Source organism: Lutzomyia longipalpis, chromosome 3 (genome assembly GCF_024334085.1).
Source record: "Lutzomyia longipalpis isolate SR_M1_2022 chromosome 3, ASM2433408v1".
NCBI classification, from domain to species: domain Eukaryota; kingdom Metazoa; phylum Arthropoda; class Insecta; order Diptera; family Psychodidae; genus Lutzomyia; species Lutzomyia longipalpis.
The window spans coordinates 1,712,386-1,730,984 of NC_074709.1; the positions used below are offsets into that span (position 1 = coordinate 1,712,386).

At 38.9% G+C, this 18,599-nt stretch overlaps 4 protein-coding genes across 8 annotated transcripts in view; 1 reads left to right on the top strand and 3 right to left on the bottom strand.

Moving 5' to 3' along the window:
• LOC129794005 (probable lysine-specific demethylase 4B) overlaps nt 1-14,508 on the bottom strand; it is a 20,402-nt gene extending 5,894 nt beyond the window's left edge. Inside the window, exons 1-2 of one of the 2 annotated variants that reach the window (XM_055834574.1) lie at nt 14,407-14,508; nt 14,254-14,335 (exon numbers count right to left, since the gene is read on the bottom strand). The gene's annotated coding sequence lies outside the window, so the exon portion shown is untranslated. Of the gene's footprint in view, nt 1-14,253 lie in introns of both variants that reach the window. The other variant, XM_055834573.1, reaches the window with a different exon arrangement.
• Nucleotides 2,913-14,818, bottom strand: LOC129794001 (ras-related protein Rab-38). Of its 4 annotated transcripts, none has more exons than XM_055834567.1 (5): nt 14,254-14,818; nt 9,782-10,532; nt 4,166-4,391; nt 3,885-4,066; nt 2,913-3,755 (listed from the first exon to the last, which is right to left on the bottom strand). In XM_055834567.1, exons 2-5 carry the CDS (start codon nt 9,962-9,964, stop codon nt 3,510-3,512), a joined length of 837 nt encoding a protein of 278 aa, XP_055690542.1. In that variant the 5' UTR covers nt 9,965-10,532; nt 14,254-14,818; the 3' UTR covers nt 2,913-3,509. The 4 variants fall into 4 exon arrangements, with proteins under 4 accessions (XP_055690542.1, XP_055690543.1, XP_055690544.1 ...); XM_055834568.1 differs by having other exon boundaries at nt 9,782-10,153; nt 14,336-14,444; XM_055834569.1 differs by having other exon boundaries at nt 9,782-10,153; nt 14,254-14,361.
• A 324-nt stretch (nt 14,819-15,142) lies between these two features.
• On the bottom strand, nt 15,143-17,174 carry LOC129794004 (nischarin). Its single transcript, XM_055834572.1, has 3 exons — nt 16,588-17,174; nt 15,902-16,525; nt 15,143-15,832 (listed from the first exon to the last, which is right to left on the bottom strand). The coding sequence occupies exons 1-3, from the start codon at nt 16,792-16,794 to the stop codon at nt 15,251-15,253; spliced, it is 1,413 nt and encodes a 470-aa protein (XP_055690547.1). The 5' UTR covers nt 16,795-17,174; the 3' UTR covers nt 15,143-15,250.
• Nucleotides 17,175-17,432: 258 nt separating this feature from the next.
• LOC129794025 (transcription initiation factor TFIID subunit 10-like) lies at nt 17,433-18,364 on the top strand. The gene is made up of 3 exons (XM_055834602.1): nt 17,433-17,849; nt 17,919-17,983; nt 18,065-18,364. Exons 1-3 carry the CDS (start codon nt 17,727-17,729, stop codon nt 18,291-18,293), a joined length of 417 nt encoding a protein of 138 aa, XP_055690577.1. The 5' UTR covers nt 17,433-17,726; the 3' UTR covers nt 18,294-18,364.
• The last annotated feature ends 235 nt before the right edge of the window (nt 18,365-18,599 follow it).

Sequence of the window (18,599 nt, forward strand, 5' to 3'; positions counted from 1 at the left end):
AAGCATGAGACCCTGATTCAGATGAAGATTGTGATCCTGCAGGAAGCTTATGAGGTACGCCTGCTTCTTCAGCAATTCCGCCACATCGGCATTTTGCTGCAACCCTCGAAAAAACCCCGCATTGCATCCGGAAGTGGTCTGGTTCGATTGAAGCGCATCACACGGGCAATGTAGGTGCCATAAATGATCGCCAGGATCCCGCATTCGATCGCCGAGAAGACACTCACGTAGACAATGGTTGAGAAGAACCTCTGGATGCGGTGCTCACCTGACAGAATGCGATAATTTGATGAATGTTGTGATTGACAGAGAGCTCTAAGGAATCAATATTTACTTACAGGTATTTCTTCCCGATGAAATTCAGCGATATCCGGCGTACCTCGCGTGGCTTTTGACAGTCGGAATGGATTTACAAGAGAATCTGATTTCCAGCATCCGGTTGGGCTGATTGAGTACAAGATCATATGCACCGACGGAGATTTCTTTTAATATTTAAAGGAAATCAATAAAGCGTCCCGGTGTGACAATAATAATTTCACAACACGATCAAGGTCACATGCTTGCCCAAAGCGTGGGGCACCACCAAAAACTCACGTATTCCGGACGTACGGTATAGACGCGAACACAAAAATGAAAACAAAAACATTTATTTTGAGGTTAAAATATCAAATTGAATTTATAATGTTGAACTACTCGCGGCGCCACCTGTTCATTCAATGGCTTCTATAGAAAATTGTATGGAAAATATTAAATCGCATTTTGTGAAAAAAGCAACCACATAAGCGCAGTTTTCGTCCAAACAAACAAGATTTCTTTGAATTTTTGCTATCGAATGGTGCAAAATTTAGCCATCTTCGAATTTGTGTAAGGCCAAAAATTAACTTTCCTGGGCTAATAGTCCTATACAGTCGTGCTCTCGTGGTAGGACCGTCGTCAAAATGACTTCTCCGCGGTAAAACGGCTTCAGAATGAAGTATTTTGCCTTCGCAGTGGGACAATTAGTACTATTGGAAAGGTAGGATACTAATTGTCCCACTGCGAAGGCAAAATTCCTCATTCTGAAGCCGTTTTACCGCGGAGAAGTCATTTTGACGACGGTCCTACCACGAGAGCACGACTGTATATGTATATCTTTATACTCAGGGCATGTAAATAAAAAAAAAAAAAAAAAAAAACTATTTTATCTCTAAAGAAAAAACTTTATGTTGGATGGTAACCTTATGGGACATCCTAATATTTTCTACCCGCCATTGTCATTCTACTGTTAGACGTTCACGCGACAGCATCGAAATATCTCATGAATTCTTTGTATTAATTATATCAGTGAAATAAAGTATTGAGTGTGTTAAAATCTATTTGTTTCGAACATCTTTGTTGATCTGGACATCTTTTCGGCCACCCGTACCATCGGCGACGTTGAGGGATAATAACTAATTAAATCTCATCTCGCAGGTACGTCCAGATGCAACACTTTATTTCTCTCTTCATTTTCACAGGTCCCTTTTATTGAGATCGTGACCCGGGATAGGCGGCATCGACGCCCCAAACGCTCCACAAGTTTAACGTATCGTGAAAATGAGAGTGAGACCCGCTGCTGTCGCTACCCACTCGTTGTGGATTTCGATAAATTCGGCTGGGATTGGGTTATTGCACCAAAGCAGTACGATGCTAATTACTGCTCTGGCGAGTGCTCAATTAACTTCCTGACGCGCTATGGGCAGGCACGTGATGCAGCTCGCCAGCTCAGCACAGGCTTGCTGCTCACCACGCAAGATAGCCCCATTGACGCTGCTCTACTTCAATCCCCAAGAACAGATCGTCCACACAACGCTCCAGAACATGATTGTACAGATGTGTAGTTGTTCCTGAGTTACTTACTCTCGCGATCTCCTCTCCATTCGACTCTCCCACAACACCCTCCCCCCTTTAACCCTCTCATCGTGCCATCCTGCACGCCTGTAGTTTGTACAATTTGGCCAAAATTACCGCTTTTTTTGTCCAAAATAACCGACACTTTTACCAAATCTACCGATATTTTTGCCAAAGTTACCGACCGTTTTGCCAAAACTACCAAAAACTTGTAAGTTCCTGTGCAAATTTTCGGCTGGAAAATGAATTTAGGAGCATACGGGAAGCCTAAGGGGGCACTGCAGTGCAGTTTTTCCCACATTTTTCAATTTTTTTGCAAAAAAAAAAGTTGCTTTGAGGTTATGATTCCTCAAAAATGTTTCCTCAAAAAAGTTTCCTCGAAAAAGTTTCCTCAAAAAAGTTTCCTCAAAAATGTTTCTTCAAAAAAGTTACCTCGAAAAAGTTTCCTCAAAAAAGTTACCTTGAAAAAGTTTCCTCAAAAAAGTTACCTCGAAAAAGTTGCCTCACAAAAGTCACCTCCAAGTGCCAAAAAAGTTGCCTCGAAAGATTTTTGTGACAAAAAAAAGAATTGTGCGAATTTTCACCTGAAAAATGCATCAAGAGCATACGGGAAGCCCTCCGGGGGCACTGCAATGCATTTTTCCCCGTATTTCTCACTTTTTTGCACAAAAAAAAGTTGCTTTGAGGTTATGTCTTCGCAAAAAAGTCGCTTCCAAAAAGTTGCTTCGCGAAGACGTCAACCAAAAGTCACGGCCTTCTGTTCTGAGCCATTATTTATTATTTTTTGAGTATTAGTCGACTTTGAGTCGACTTGAGATCGACTACGACGACTTACGACTAGTCGATAAAATTAATCAACGACGACGACTCAAGAAAATCCATCGACTAGTCACTAGTCGCGACTTCAACTCGACTAACTTCGGTCTCTAGTGTGGAGTGTGGAGGGCAACCATGCCGTGACCTTTCGATGTTCGCAGTGCCATCTCTCAGAGACTCAATTCCCCACTTAGAGAGCGCGCAAATTGAAAATGCAAAAGATGAGATTTTTGTGTGAAAAGCTATAATTAAAATAATCATTTTTCTTGTTATAAAAAGGTTCCTTCTTTTATCTCACTCACAGTGGATGATAGTTGCCAAACGGATGGGAAATATGTTTTATACAGAATTTTATTAAAAACTTTAATTACGTGGATAGATTTAGAGACGTTTGAAAAAAGCTCCTAAAAGTGATTAATTAAAAAAATGATAAAGATTAAAGAATATTACATTGTAAGAGTGATAGGTAGTTAATATATAATTCAAGCTATTTAATCACAAAAGTGTCCGAAGGGTGGCAGAGTTTTTTTTTTCCTACAACGCACATCCACCTATTCTTCGAATCAACTTCCTGGCCAAAAATGTGTTTTTTTATCAATTGAATGGACGTCATCGAGCGTGTGGTGTCTCCCTTCTCTCTGTATAATTTTGTACTTATTCTGGTATACAAACATTTTGTTCAATATAGACAATCTCTCAAATACAGGGAATAATTTTTCTTCTTGCGACGATAAAAAACACTCTTCCTCTCCTTTTTAAATCTCTCTCTCACAATATGGACGTTCTCAAAATGGCAAAAGATGGCAAAAAATATGGAAAAGTTGTCAGCAGGCACACGATTTGGACGTTGAGTGGGTCGAATTTGTGAGCATGACTTTATCATCGTCCCCGGGATCGGCAACAATTGTCTTATCATTGATTAAGATTTTCGTCACTAAGGCTTTCGCTGACTCCTCAATGTTAACATTCTCCTTGGCAGACGTCTCGTACCACGCTGTGAATTTATTTTCACGCACATATTCATCCATTTTTGCTGAATTGCACACAAAGCCTTGCTTCTCCTGATCACACTGTCCCCATAAAAGGAGAGAAAAATACAACAATTACCATAAATTTTCTCTTTCACAACAGACAACAAAATAATAAAGAACTTTTTAGTTCTTTTATTACTTCACAAAAAAATATGAAGAAAATCTCACTTTATTCGCCAGCAAAACGCATGGGATATTGCTTCCATCTGGTAGTTGTACCTTTGCATCCAAATCCTGCTTCCACTTTGCCACAGCATCAAATGTAGCAGATCTCGTGACATCAAACACAATAAAAGCTCCCACAGCCTCTTTGTAGTAGACCCTCGTCATGTTCCCAAAGCGTTCTTGGCCTTTTTTTTTTTAAATTTTTTTGGGTACAAAGACAATCCCCCCAGAAATTAGTCCTTCTCTATATCACTTTAAAACATTTTCTAATTAAATTTTCTTACCCGCAATGTCCCAAAGCTGTAGGCGGACAATTGTATTTTCATCCCATGGTATGACTTTAAGGGCAAAATCCACCCCAATTGTTGCTCTGTAGTTGTTACTGAAGAATTGATGAACGTAGCGCTTAATAAAGGACGTCTTTCCCGTCCCGAGTTCACCAATTACAAGAATTTTGTACAGATGCTCCTTCTTTCCGCCACTTGTTTGACCACTTGGCGTCATATTTGCCTGTGAGAAAGATTTCTTTTTTTTATTTTTATTCCTTATTTTATTTTTATTTTATTTTATTAAGGGTTTCTTGATGTTTTAATTAGTTTATTTTGTATTGTTTAAAAAAATATTCAGTGAGAGATGAAATGAAAGGAATGCTCTGTTAAGTAGGATAATGATGCATTTATGGATAGAAAGCACAAGAGTGACGTCATTGAGTGCATTTTGGGCAAATAAATTCTTTTCCTGCTTTCCACAGATGGTTGCAGTGGAAAAGAACTAGTAAAGAAAGCGATTTATGATTCAATTGCAATGCTCCATAAAATTATGTTATGTAACAAAAAAGAATTTTTTTTAACAGTTTTGCGCGTTTTGAAAAAAAATCGTAATATTTCTAATCTGAAGAATCTGAATGTTTATCATAGCTCAATGTTTACTAGACGTACAAAGAGCGTAAGAAAAAGACTGGGGAGCTCCAAAATTGCCGCTTAATTAACCTGATTTTATAAACAAAAAAATTTGATTAGAAGATTTTAATTAGGATCATAAAATCTTTACTTAACCGCGATATAACAAAAAGAAATACAAAATTATCAAAAGAACGCGTGAAAACAAATATGTCGCTGATGGAGTCCGCGTCCCCTTTTGCTACAACAGCGCCGCCTATCCACCGCGTTTTTTTTACTATCTGCTTTTCTACTACCGCATTCCTTACAACCGGATAAAACGGAATATAACATTAAGTCCATTAAATACACAAACACTTTTTCTTTCTAATTCGCCAACACATTGTGTTGGATTTGTTTGCAAAGTGATAAAAGAGCTGTAAAATGAGCGAAAATAAAATTTACCCCCACATTGTCAGCAATTAAATCACCGTGAGCGGGCATTTTTTCACAATCTTCAGCTAGATCGGATTCAGGAAGGTTTTCTTTATCCTTCAACCCAATTTCGAGTGTTTCCTCGTTATTTGCTGTATCCTCTTGGGATCCACTTGAGGATGCCCCAGCTACGTAGGCAATTCTGCGGAGTGATCTCTCGGATGGGCTGTGAGATTTATGAGGTTCCTCAAGGAAGTTACTTCCTGATGCTTCTTCACTGTCACTTTCGAGGGATGTAATGTGCCGCAAAAGACTGAGACCGGGTGGATGCCGTACGGCAGTTCCAATGGAAAAATTCACACCACCTCCCTGCTCAGCTCCTTCCGCCTCCTTTGACGATACTTCCGTCTCTTGCTGCATAAAAGACTTTTGGGATTTCTCCTTGAGATTCTCAGCCGTGGCTTCCGTGGCGTGGAACTTCCTCGTGATTTTCGATCGAATAGTTGAGTGTGAGGATTTCTTGGTGGTGAGCTGTTGAAAGGCAGAAACACGATCTGCGACTGTTTCCACTCTGTGGGGTTTCTCACCTTCGTGGCTGTGACTCGGCTCGGATGGTAACACAATCCGTTCGCTTTGCTTCGCGGAAGCCGTATTGGGAGACCCTGGTGGGGCTTTCTTTGGCTCAATCTCCGAGAGCGTTGCATCAGACACACTCAATGGGCTTCCCCCTTCGGGTGTTTGCCTCTCGAGACCCTCAGGAGTCACCGGGGGAATCTCAACCTTCCTATCGGCTACTTTGCGCTTCCTCCCCAAACTTCCGCGTATTGTAAAGTTCCGGGAAATTTTTTCATTCTTTGCCTTTTTGGCTTTAGGAATTTTTTCCGTGGATGTACTTCCCGCAGCAGTTGCTTCTTCCACCGTGGCTTTCTTCTTCTTCAACCTCAGAGACTTGAAGGGGTTCCTCATCTTTGCCTGCCCGGCAGGTTCCTCCGATGAGACATTTTTTAAACTCTCATCTACGACTTTCTTAATTTCCACCTCCTCGTCCATCTTTCACAATGTTTCGTGTTAAATAAAAATTTCCCTAATCTTAGTGGCAATACCACACCTCATCATAAACTCCCAACACCTTGTAAATCACTCGAAATTCCTTCTACTCTGCTCTTGTTTGCGCGGGGGATTATTTTTGGAGGAGACAATACTTGTGGCGTTCGCACTGAAGCACCCGACCCGCAGAAAAAGCTACTCAGCACTGAACCAACACTCCACGAAGAAACTAAATCGCACCTCAAGTTGTAAAAAAAATATGCACCACTTAATAATCACTGCAACACCAACAATATTGTCTTTGAGCACGTCGAAGGGATCAAATTTTTGCCTCGTTTGCACACTCCCATGTGAAATTGAGACGTTCTCCCCATTAGGCGCCCTCCTAAATACTTCATAGATCAATTGATAGCTGGTATGCAGCTGGAGAGACACGTATATATTGATTACATTGACTGCATCGGCAGAAATGCAAATAATGCGAAACCCATAAAGTGCAAAAAAAAATGAAATAATGACGAAATATGCTGTAGACGCGAAGAGACGATATTTTCCCTATTTTGCTTACAATTTATTATTTCCAATCATTATCATTATGCTGAAAAGAAGATGAATGGAGAGGAAAGTGAATGATGAAATTTACAAACAATTTTTCTAATGCTACATTACATAAGATAACGATTAAGCGAGGGAAATGAGTAAATTCGGCAGGAAATTTCAAATTCACCTACAATTTTTTTTACAAATAATCTCAAGACTGAAGAAAGCTATCAAAAAGCTTAAAAAGCATGTAAAATACTCAGGTCGTTGACCTTGGAATTGCGACAAAATAGCAATCGTGAAAGAAAGAAGACGCTGCTTTGATGCTATCCAGCGATGTTTCGACTTAATTACAATCTCTAAGTTTTAAATCATTAAATTGAAATTTAGTGCTGTGATAAAATTATAAAGTTCTTGCTCATTCTTCATTATTTTTACGGCTTTTTATTTTATTTTAATTCTCAACCCTTTCATGGAAAAATTTTCTAATTAATCATAGAAAGCTTAAAGCTTTCTAAAAATATTAATAGAATAAATATCACGAATATAATATAACTTCCTCTTAGGCGCGAAAGTGTTAATTACTTAATTTTAGTTTGAATAAATTATGAAAATTAAATTTCCTAATATGTATTGAAACAAAAACACGAGACGAAAGATTAAATGTGACAATAAATTTCTCAAAACGTCGCTGGAAAACATAAATTCGGCGTTTATTTTCCCCCTGAATTAATAGACTACTTCTACAAGTTCTTAAAACATCAAAACTCATTCAACACTAATAGTTAACTTTTTATGTTCTAACTAATCATTAAAATTCATGAAATTTATTTTTGTAAGAACCTCAGCGTCTTTATTAAGCCTTTGTATTAATAAAATAAATTAAATTTATTTACATAAAATTATGTTTGCATCATTCCAAATATGTAATGCCTATTATGAAATCATCATGATCGTGTTTTCTAAATATAATACGTCTTGTTTACTACTTAATTTGATTATTTCTTCCATTATATATATATATAATTGTGCTATGATTACACGTCATTGAGAACTTCTGAAGTAAATAATAATTACGTCAATGGGGGTGCATAGAAACGAAATGAGTAAATAGGTTAACCAAAAATAGTTAAAAATTAGAAAATTAGGTCTGATCGGTCTTATACAGTTCCCAAGTAAAGGAACAGTAATACATTTAAAAATTTAAAATTCAGAAATTTATTTAGTCATTCTAAGTTTTTGATTTAACCCTCATCAAATTGGACAAAATATTGTACCGATTATACGCCTAAGATTATATTAAATAAAGAATTTAGTGAATAAAATTTTAAATCTTAAATCAATTTTCTAAATCTTCTCGCTCTACCAAATAGAATTTTGTTGAAGGAAAAAAATGTTTTTTACCTCTTCTCTGGCACATAAATCATAAAATTCGTAGAAAGAGAAATTTAATGACCTAGAAACACTTAGACTAGACCCATTCTTTGATCAGAAAATATGGATATTTGTCGGAAAATTGTGTTTAAGAATTAATAATTCAATGAATAAAAATACATTACGAATAACCCAGATAAATCCAAGTATTTTTTTTTAATTTTTGCTTTGATTCTCAATATCTTTTTAAATCAAACTTCATGAAATTTTGCATAGAAGAATGTTAAAACTCGTTGTTTAACCGAATCTATTCGACTTTTGTGAAAATAGTGAATTCTTTATGCCTCTTTATTTAACTCAAAATCAACAAACTATCTTATAATGAATAAAAATGTAGGATTGATATTCTAAAATTTGCTGTTTATTTTTTTAAAAAAAATTTATGATTCTTTAGGAACCTTCGGCAGCTTGAGGGTGTTTTTTAAACCAACGATTCAATCGCGGAATTGCACTGAATTATTGCAGAGCTGCGATAAATTGGACACCAATTGAATAAATTATTCACGTCGTGGAATTTTGAGATTTTCTTCCAGACTCTCTCACTCTCTCTCTCTCTCTCCCAAACTTATGCTTTGGTTTTTTTGTGTGCGGAATATTAATCGTTTTTTTTTTTGTACATCAAAATGACCCCGATAGTAGAATTTAAAGAAAGTTCTGCACTCTCGCTTCTTTCTATTTATAACTCAAACTGATAAGAGCTCAATAATAAAGAAATCTCGGAAGATTGCTCTTTTTTTGTCCTTTAAAATCAAATGTTAAGTTTCCTTACAAATTGCCGCCAAAAAGTTGTAAAATCGCATGTTTCTGCAATATTTTGATTTTTTTTCTGTCCCCCAAAATTGACCTAATTTTGTGGCGCAAAAATTGTAAAGAAAATAGGAACTCGATCCAACTAGTGGAAATGCTTGTTGAAAAAAAATTCTACAAGATGAGAGCGTAAAAAAATCTTGTTGTACAAATTGCGAGCTTTTTTTTTCTTGAATGACTTGGGGCCGACTTGGGGCCACGTTATATGTATAAAAATATGTTGTGGCGTCCGGGTGGAAAAAAATATATCCCCATGGAAAACATATAAACACTCGCGCGCACATGAAATGTGTGAGCGACTAATTAAAATAAATTGGCAAAGTTGAGAGCAAAAAAAAATGCTCAGAAGCAGACAAATACGAATGGAAATCACTTAAGCCGGAGCATTGGCACTCCACAGATGATTTCCTGAGTGTTTTTGCAAAAGTTGCCGAGATATTGATGGGGCGATTGAATTTTGTGAGTTCAAAAGTAACTTTCCAGTCAATTTTCTTTATCAGCTCTGGCATGTATGGCAATGACTGAAATATTTTCAAGAATTCCCCCCATTGAATGATTCCGTGAGGAAATCACTTTAATATGCTGCACGTCGTCAGCTCCAATGAGTAGCTGATTGAGGAACGGGAGTGGGTGGACAGCATGGGTGTATGTGTGGACTGTGGAGCTTTGGGAGAAGGCACAATGGCTGGGGAAAGTCAATAAGTCAATCATAGGGCTTCCCAATGATAGGGGAGTGAGTTGTGGAAAGGATTGACTTACTTGATGTTTGTGTTTGCACAGCTGAACTTCCTGGAGATGGGGTTCGGTAGCTAATTGATCGTCTTGTTGGATTTTTCCGTGAAAATTTTCAGGATTTTTACGAGAATGTTCGTGAATTTCGTGTTGATGATGCTTCGAATTCCGATAGCGCCCTGATACGACTGCAATCACTCTAGCTCCCATGTGATAACCACCATCACTCACTTTTTTTCTTTTCTTCCTTCTCACCACACACCAACCCCACACTTGCACGCGTGTGCAAATCCACAAGGCACTCAATCACACGATTTTTCAATAAAACCAACACACAGCTCTCTCTCCCTTTAATGCTTCGCACCTCAGAAACTTCCTTGAGCGTCACACTTTTTGTACCTTTTAACGAAAAAAAAGAAAAACGGAAAAGAAACTTTTCACATGGCACGGAATTTTTTGGCACAGAAGGAAACAATGGTCGTATCGCCGCAAGAGTCACACGAAAAATGCCTGGAGTTGTCCCCACACAGCGTACGAGTCACTGATAAATTGTATTTTGATAGCAACTGGGCAAGAGTGAGACGGAGCAACAACGCAGAGATTACCACAGACGACACTCATCACAGTCACTTTGTGTGATTCCGATTACATCCCGCCATTCGTCATTCCGGGCTCTCACTCTAGGGCATTTGGCGAACTGTTAATACTCATTACAAAAAGCCTCCTCTCCCCGATGGTAGTCACCGCGGAAGACGTCCAGGATGGGAGCTAAAAGAGCCTTTTGGAGGAGATGCAGGCATAAAAATCAATTGGACGCCCCTTGACGTCGCGATGCACTGCGCATGCAGAATTTCCTGCGCACCCTTTTCCCACCAATACCCTCTCTTTGTCCACGAGGCAGTCCTCCACCTCTCTACTACAAAGAATTCTCCCTCTAGCCCAGACTCAAGGCAGCCGCGAGGACAAGCGTGCTGCCAGCATGATGTTGAGGTTTACTGGAAAATATTGGATTGGGTTAAATATTCAAATATATACGACGATACCGCTCACTTTAGCAATTTTCTCCTTACTCAAGAAATTCTATGTTGTCCTTGAAGAAAAATTGATATCCATTTGAGGGAATAAAAGCTTGAGAAACTTGGAGAACTTTATGCACAGAATCATAAATATTATTGAAGCTTTTTTTGCAGTTTATAGATTAGCAGTGAATTGTGATCAATTAAGTTGGAAAATCGGGACTTTTCCTTTTCATATTTTATTCACAAAACTTATCAATTTACGGCTGAAAGACTGATAAAGTTCGCCATTCACTAAAATGAGTTTAGATCTTGATTAATAAATAAGGCATATTTTGCGCTGTAAAAGAAAATTTTGTAGCACTTCTAAAGTAGAAAAAATATTGTTTTTATTTAGTTCTGATTAAACTGAACGGTTTACTGAACAAAATAATTGTTCTTTTGATGAAACTGGACATTTTACTGATCAAATGAATCATTTTCACCATGAAAGGTACTTCTAATCAATCTTAATGATCATCAGAACCATGGTTGTTAACTTTCAATTACAATTACTTTAATCCCCATGGACATGCCAATAGCAACCATTAACAACCACGTTAACCGTTGCATCATCCTCTGCAGCAGATTTTCAATTTATCAACCATATCAATCATGACAAGACATCTGCAGATATCTCTTGAGCTCTTGAGGCAATGGGACATCCGACGTTTGAACGATCATGAATGAACGAATTGTCTATCCAAAGCTTCAGTTAAAATTTACCATATTTTTCCTATAAACGTTATAAAAATCGAGAAGATTTCATTAAAAAAAATGTAGTGATATAAAAATATACATATCGAGGGCTACATTGTAAAACCGGCTAACTTTCTATGAACTCCGAACTAACTTAGCCGTTTTTTATAATGTAGCCCTCGATATTAATTGATGGTTTAAGCAATATGCATTTTATTGTCATGAATGATGAGTACTTTTTCTACACATGACGGTCGCAATGATGATCTCCGCATTTTAATTGCTGCACCAGCAGACGAGAAATTTCTGGTAATGGTAGAGATCATGTAACTCTCCGAATGCTAGGTGGCTGTACGTATAGAGTTACATAATACCCCCTGTAAGGTGGTTGGTTTTTCCGACGATTACAATACTGACTGAGCCATGATCAGTAAGTATGGCCTTATTCGGGCCATGACTCCCAGTCGTTACTCCTTGTCTTTTGTGAGAATATAGAGCTCCTTGAGTTGTTTCGCATTCGTCACTGTCCTTTTAAAATTTAATCTTTAAGGAAATAGGTACGGATGAGTTTAAGGACATGTGGTGGATCAGCAAAAACAAAAATTTCGTCCCGTCATATTTGAAATTGTAATATATCGAGGGATACGTTGTAAAACCGGCTAAGTCGGTTCAGAGCCCATACAAAGTTAGCCGGTTTTACAATGTAGCCCTTGATATGTACATATATTAGAGTTTTCAGAGGTTACCCCTAAGTCCCTCCACAAACTTCTTGTCACAGCACAGTACCTTTGAGAGTTGTGTTGAAAGAAAAAGAATTAAGATAGATTTTGCCTCTCCTTTCACTACTTATTCGCCCCTCACAAGCTCTGATATTCGCACCTTTGTAAAGTATAGTTGAAAAAGAAAAGAATTAAATTTGCTTCCTCACTCCTTCAGCCCAAAAGCTCCTCCAAAGCTTCTCCACAATGCTCCTTCTCCTCACCTTAAAATATACAGGTAATAAAAGAATTAATCCTTGGTCCTTGGTCCGGCGCGAAGGCCAGAAATTTTGTCGCTTCAGCAGTTGGATGGAATAGCGCCCCAAAACTGGTTCCGGAGACCCACGATGCTTCACAATGTGGGAATGAAAATCCAAACTTTTTCTCACTAATCCACCAATTTTATTTAAAAACTTTTATTTCTCCGTCACCTCACAATGCTAATTTATTTATTTCAAAATTTTTATTTCAATTTTACAACTAATTTCAAGATAATTTTAATTTTCAAAAAATTCCACAGAAAAATTTGCTCACGCTGAAAAGGTGCTCAAAACGGAAGTTACAATTTTATATAGATAGATAATAGGCAAAAAGCTGTCATTAACAGCTGAGCTTTCGTGACCCTATAACAAACTTTTTCGAACTTGCGGTGGCGCTTTGCGCGCAAAATGGGATCGCGCCAATTATTTGAATTTTTAATTTTGGGAATTACTGGCGCAGCCAACACTTCTATTTCCTCCCCCCATATCATTCACAATTGTGAGCAGTGTAGTTAATTTCTTTAAAGGCTTGCACAATTTGATGTAGTATTTCCTTTGTCATAGGCTGATCAAAGTCATAATAAATTGGTTGCTTCCAATTACCTATGAACTCACGGGCCATGACTACTTGTGCATAGCCTTTTGGGGGTAGTATCTGGTCGTTAGAGACATCATAACAGCCCTGTGACTCGACCTACATCATCGAACATCGACATAACAATTAAATGTTCTGCTGATCAAATGAAGCATTCTTCTCATTAAACATTTTACTGTTTAATCTTAACGATCTACTGATCAAATGAATTTATTCTCTTGATTAAACGTTCTTCTGGGCAAATAGGAAGTTGTTATGATCAAGATAAAACTGAACGATCTAATGATCAAATGAATCATTCTCAAGATCAAAGATTCTGCTGGTTAAATTTAAGGATCAACAGGATCAAACTAGCGTTCCACTGATCAATCTGAATACTCTACTGGTTAAACTAAACGTTTTACTGATTAAATTAAATGTTCTGCTGTACAATTGATCAAACGCTTAACAGATCACACTCAATGGTCTACTGATCAAAAAGAACGATCTACTGATCGACTGGACTTATTACTGATTAAACTGAACACTCTTCTACTCAAACGGAACGTTCTTTTGATCAAACTGAACGTTTCAGTGATCAAATAAACTTTCTACTGCCCAAATGAAACCGTCTCTTGATCACACATTCTACTGATCAAATAAAACGATCTTCTGATCAAACTGAGCTCTTTCCAGATCGAATAGAACGTTCTTCTGACTAAAATGCTTCTTCTTATCAAACAGAACGTTCTCTTGATCAAATTGAACGTTTCTACTGACCAAAAAACTAATATTCTGATCGATAAATTTCCTTCCTGATTTACGCAAAACATTCTTTTTTTTTATGTAAATTTAAAAGCTTTCGCGTTATGAGAGTTAAATTTATTTAATTAGTTAGCAAACTTCTCGTTTTATATTTGCTCTAATTTTGCATCTTCCGATCTTTCTGGAAATGTAAAAATTTTCCTCTTGTACCAAATATTTAGCAAAAAGAATCCCTCTACTGCGAAATAGATGCAAATAACTGAATTGAAAACGGGAGAGTCTTATCGAAATAGTTCAACATGTGATTAAATGGTGAGAATTTGAATTGTTTGTCCCACAAAACACTATACAAATTAGTCATTAACATTTCTGTGTGTGGCGGACATACCTTTAAAGATACAAGGGATGCGGATTAGTGGACTGTATAAATGATGCCACGGTGATCTACGGTGAATTGGGGATGAGCTCACCTGTGAATGAGAGAGAATAAGGATCAGTGGGAGCCCTCCGGGTCGAGGACCAAAAATTTTCCTCTTTCGACCTGGGCTTGCCACGATCTCTCTCTCTGGCGGTGGTGATGGCCCAACTGTGGGCTGGACTGCCTTTGATGGGGCTTCGCTGCCTTTATGGGGGTGCCTGGGATGCACCAGGATGTGCCCACGATGCACAGGAAGTGCTTGGGATGCACAAGGATGTGCTGGAGATGCTCAAGGGCGCTGGGAGGTCAAACTCCCGGACGCAGTAGAGTTGGCGGGATGTCCGGAAGAAGTTCAAATTGAAGGGAAGCACTCACTTACGGGCGCGAAATTAATAAGATTGTCTTTGCACTTAAACTAGGATTTATTTTACAAACTAAATAACAATTTGCCACTTTATTTAATAAAAGATTTAACAATTTTTAAGAATAATTTACGGATCGCGATTGCTTGTTGCCAATTGCCAGACTAAAAGAGATGGGGATGCGCTTATGCAAGCGCATTTTATAATGAGATCGAGGGAGATAGCTCTAGCGGCGGGAAAGTGTAAAGTGTTATACGCGCTAGAGTGAAATTTGCATAGATAAAAGATAAATGTCTCCAAAGTGTTATAAAATGGGAAATGAATATTTTTGACTAAATTAAATTCTTCAGAGCGTTCAGCTGAAGCCTGAACTTCCTCATATCTCTGGGGATTTTTTTTTTCATAGCAAAAACTCTTAATTAGGAGATTTTATTATAGTTTCTGGACGTTTTTTTGCGAAACGTAAAAAAAAGTCAAAGAATTCTTTTGAAAAATACCTTTTTCCTCGTAATTTGTATATTTTTTTTCTCTTAATAAATGATTTAATTTTCTTTACATAAATTTTTGAGTAAAAATCTCATGCATAAATACCTTGGGGTAGTAGATCACCGTAGGAGTCCTAGGGCCGAGGACACCCTTTTGGGGCTGTCAATTTTATCCTGTGAGAGCTTCAGTGCTGCCAATACTAGTGCGGTATCAACTTCCTTCTGGGACGCCTTCTCATTGTCCAGGCACATCTCGGAGATCCTCTCGACGAATCTCGAGAGAACTTTCGATCGGTAGTCCACACTCCCAGCCACGGGATTTCCCGTTAATTTGATATTCTCCAGGCAGGGAAGATTTGCCAGATGATCCACTTCGGCTATGTCGTTGATTTGATTGCAACTCACATCCAAGTTGACCAAGGAGTACATCTTCCGGAAGCCCACGAGGCTCTGAATGAAATTCTGCGAAAGGATTAACGTCACGAGGTTTCCCAGCTGCAGATGCCAATCCGGGCATGTGGAGAGTTTGTTCTCAGTTAGACTGAGAGCACTTAGGCAGGGCATTGCGCTGAGATTCTGCACGGACGTCAATTCATTCCTGTCCAGGATTAGAGTTGAGATTTTCGGCAGGAGTTTTATGGACTCGTCAATTGATGTGATTTTATTGTCAGCAAAATTGGCCATTTCAACGTTTTTCCACACCTGGAAAGGTCATAAAATTAAATTTTATGCTTCATTTTATGCTTCTATTGAAAAAAATCTTTAGTATACCTTTTCCGGATCAATCACAGCCGTTTTGTGAATGTCATCACAGAGGAGGATGTCACTGATCTTCCTTACATCCGTGAGATGAACGTGCAGGACTCTGAGGGTATCCCGGATTCCAGCTGCATTTGACACATTCGCCGGACTGATGCCGATCAGCTGCAGTTCCTGGAGCATTTTGAATGCAATCAGATCAAATTTGAGTCTCCTCGGGATGATGTTACTCGTGCCCAGCGGGAGATCTTCCCTGCCCTTGCCCTCAAGCGTATTTTCCACCTTCTTCGCCACCACAGCAATCTTTTCGAGTTGCGAACAGAAATCCAGAACGTGGGAGAAGTCAAACTTCTTCTCTGTTGCCTCCGACGGAAGCTTGAGCCTCTCACTGATGGCAAAGAGCTCGAGCACCGAGAATGTGTGACTCTTGGAATTATTGAGGACTGAGTCACCATCGAGGTAGAACTTCTCTGCCATTGTGTGAAGCAGGTAGATTATGTCGTATTCGTGCAGGTGCAGAAACTCCACAAATTCCCTCGGCATTGTCAGCTGCAGATAAATCAGCACCTCCCGGAGGTACTTCTCCAGTCCGGCCTTCCTCTTCTCCACAAATGCAGGATTCCTATTCCCAATCACCTGGAAGTAAACAAAATGCAATCATTTCTCTGCAATTTGGGATTATTTCTGCACAAAGGAACCTTTTTTGGTGGTAGGAGATCCTTGGCAACACTCCTCTCGGACACGAGCTTCTCATGCAGCTCCTGGAACTCCCGGTAGCGTCGAAACAGCCGCCAGGAAACATCCCCAATTTTCACTTCAATCTCATACAACGTCACACCGTCCTTCTCCACGATATTAGGGATGGAAAGGGTGAAGTCTGAGGGATTTTTTGCAAAGCATGACATCCTCCCGGAACAGTCCACAAGGCTCAAAAATGCTCAAAATAGAAAAAAAAAAGATTTTTTGGTTTTTTTTTAATTAAAAATTAAAAAATCGTCGGCGAAATCGACTTGCACTGCACCTGTCACATACACATACGGCATGTGCTGACTGAGTGAACGATGTGCGAGTGAGAGGGACCGAGGGTGGGAGCGAGAGGGAATGCTGCCCCTGAATTTAGACTACCGTTTTTTGGCTTTTTACACTCTGGGAAGTTTTTGAAATTAAATAAATTTGATTTTTCCGCGATTTTGATGCCAAACGACGCGGGGGCGCTTCCTACGTCCCGAAAACCACACCCGGATGGACAAAGCGCCCGGAAAATGCGAGAAAATCGTGAAAAACACGCTAGCGTCGACTAAATCAGCTTGCATCGTAACCTGATTACACATATGGTATGTGCTGACAGTTGACAGTGTGCGAGCGAGATGTCACAAAGTTTCGAAACTTTCTTTCTCTTTTTCTCCAAAAATAAAATTTTTAATTTTTATATTTGAATTTTCTGCGTTTTTGATGCCAAACGACGCGCCTTCGCTTCCTACGCTCCAAAAACCACACCCGGACGGAAAATTCGCCCGGAAAATACGAGAAAATCGCGAAAAACACTATCGTCGATTAAATCATCTTGCATCGTAACCTGATTACACATATGATATGTTCTGACTGAACAGTCGATGTGCGAGCGAGACGTAACAAAGTTTCAAAACGTTCTTTCTCTTTTTCTCAAACACATTAATTAGATGGTCGACCAAATCAGCATGTGCTTCAAACTTTCATCACAAACTAGACGACTTGGGGCGACTTTTGACATTTCTCATTCGACGAGTGCGATTTGTTTACGCATTTTGTTTTTCTTCTCTGCAAAAAACGCGAAAATTCCGTGAAAATCTCGGAAAAAATGATTGGAGACAACTTTGGAATCCACAGACCGAGTGTCCGCAACACCACAACAGCCAGCGAGGAGCGTTCTGGACAGGCTCTGAGTGATTTCCTGGTGCAATTGGAAGATTACACTCCCACGGTAAGATCCTTCGGTTTTTCCTGACCTTTTCCAGGCTTTTCTCTAACATTTCTTGTGATTTTCTTCAAGATCCCCGATGCCGTCACCTCGCACTACCTGAATTCATCGGGTTTTGATACAACAGATCCCAGAATGTAAGTTCCGGAGATGATTTAAGCTTAAAGGGGTAGTTTCCGGAAGTTTCTAATGAATTTTCTCGCTCTTCCTCACCACAGAATCCGCCTAATTTCAATTGCCGTTCAGAAATTCATTGCCGACGTGGCGAATGATGCACTCCAGCACTGCAAAACACGATCCAGCAACACCTCCAGCGGTGGCCACGGATCCTCTTCGAAGAACCAAAAAGGCTCCAAAGACAGGAAGTACAATCTCACCACGGAAGATTTGGCTCCGGCACTCAATGACTACGGCATCACCGTACGTAAGGCGCACTACTTTGTCTAAATTTCTATGATTTATCCTAAAAAAAAAAAAAGAATAATTAATAAAATGGAATTTATGTGAATTTAAAAAAATCCTTGGCGAAATCCTTTTCAGAAATGTGTAATTGTAGAATGTGGAAATGTCCCTGCAGAGCAGCGGGGGGCGTTTCTGTGGTGTTCCGGTGAATACCATAAATGAGAGCTTTCTCGCAAATTAATAAACATTCCATACGGAATTCTTGTCATTCGCCAACATCAAATATTGTATCCGAATCGCAGGATTATTAATTACGTATTGTATTGCGGTAATTGAATTTCTTCCTTGACA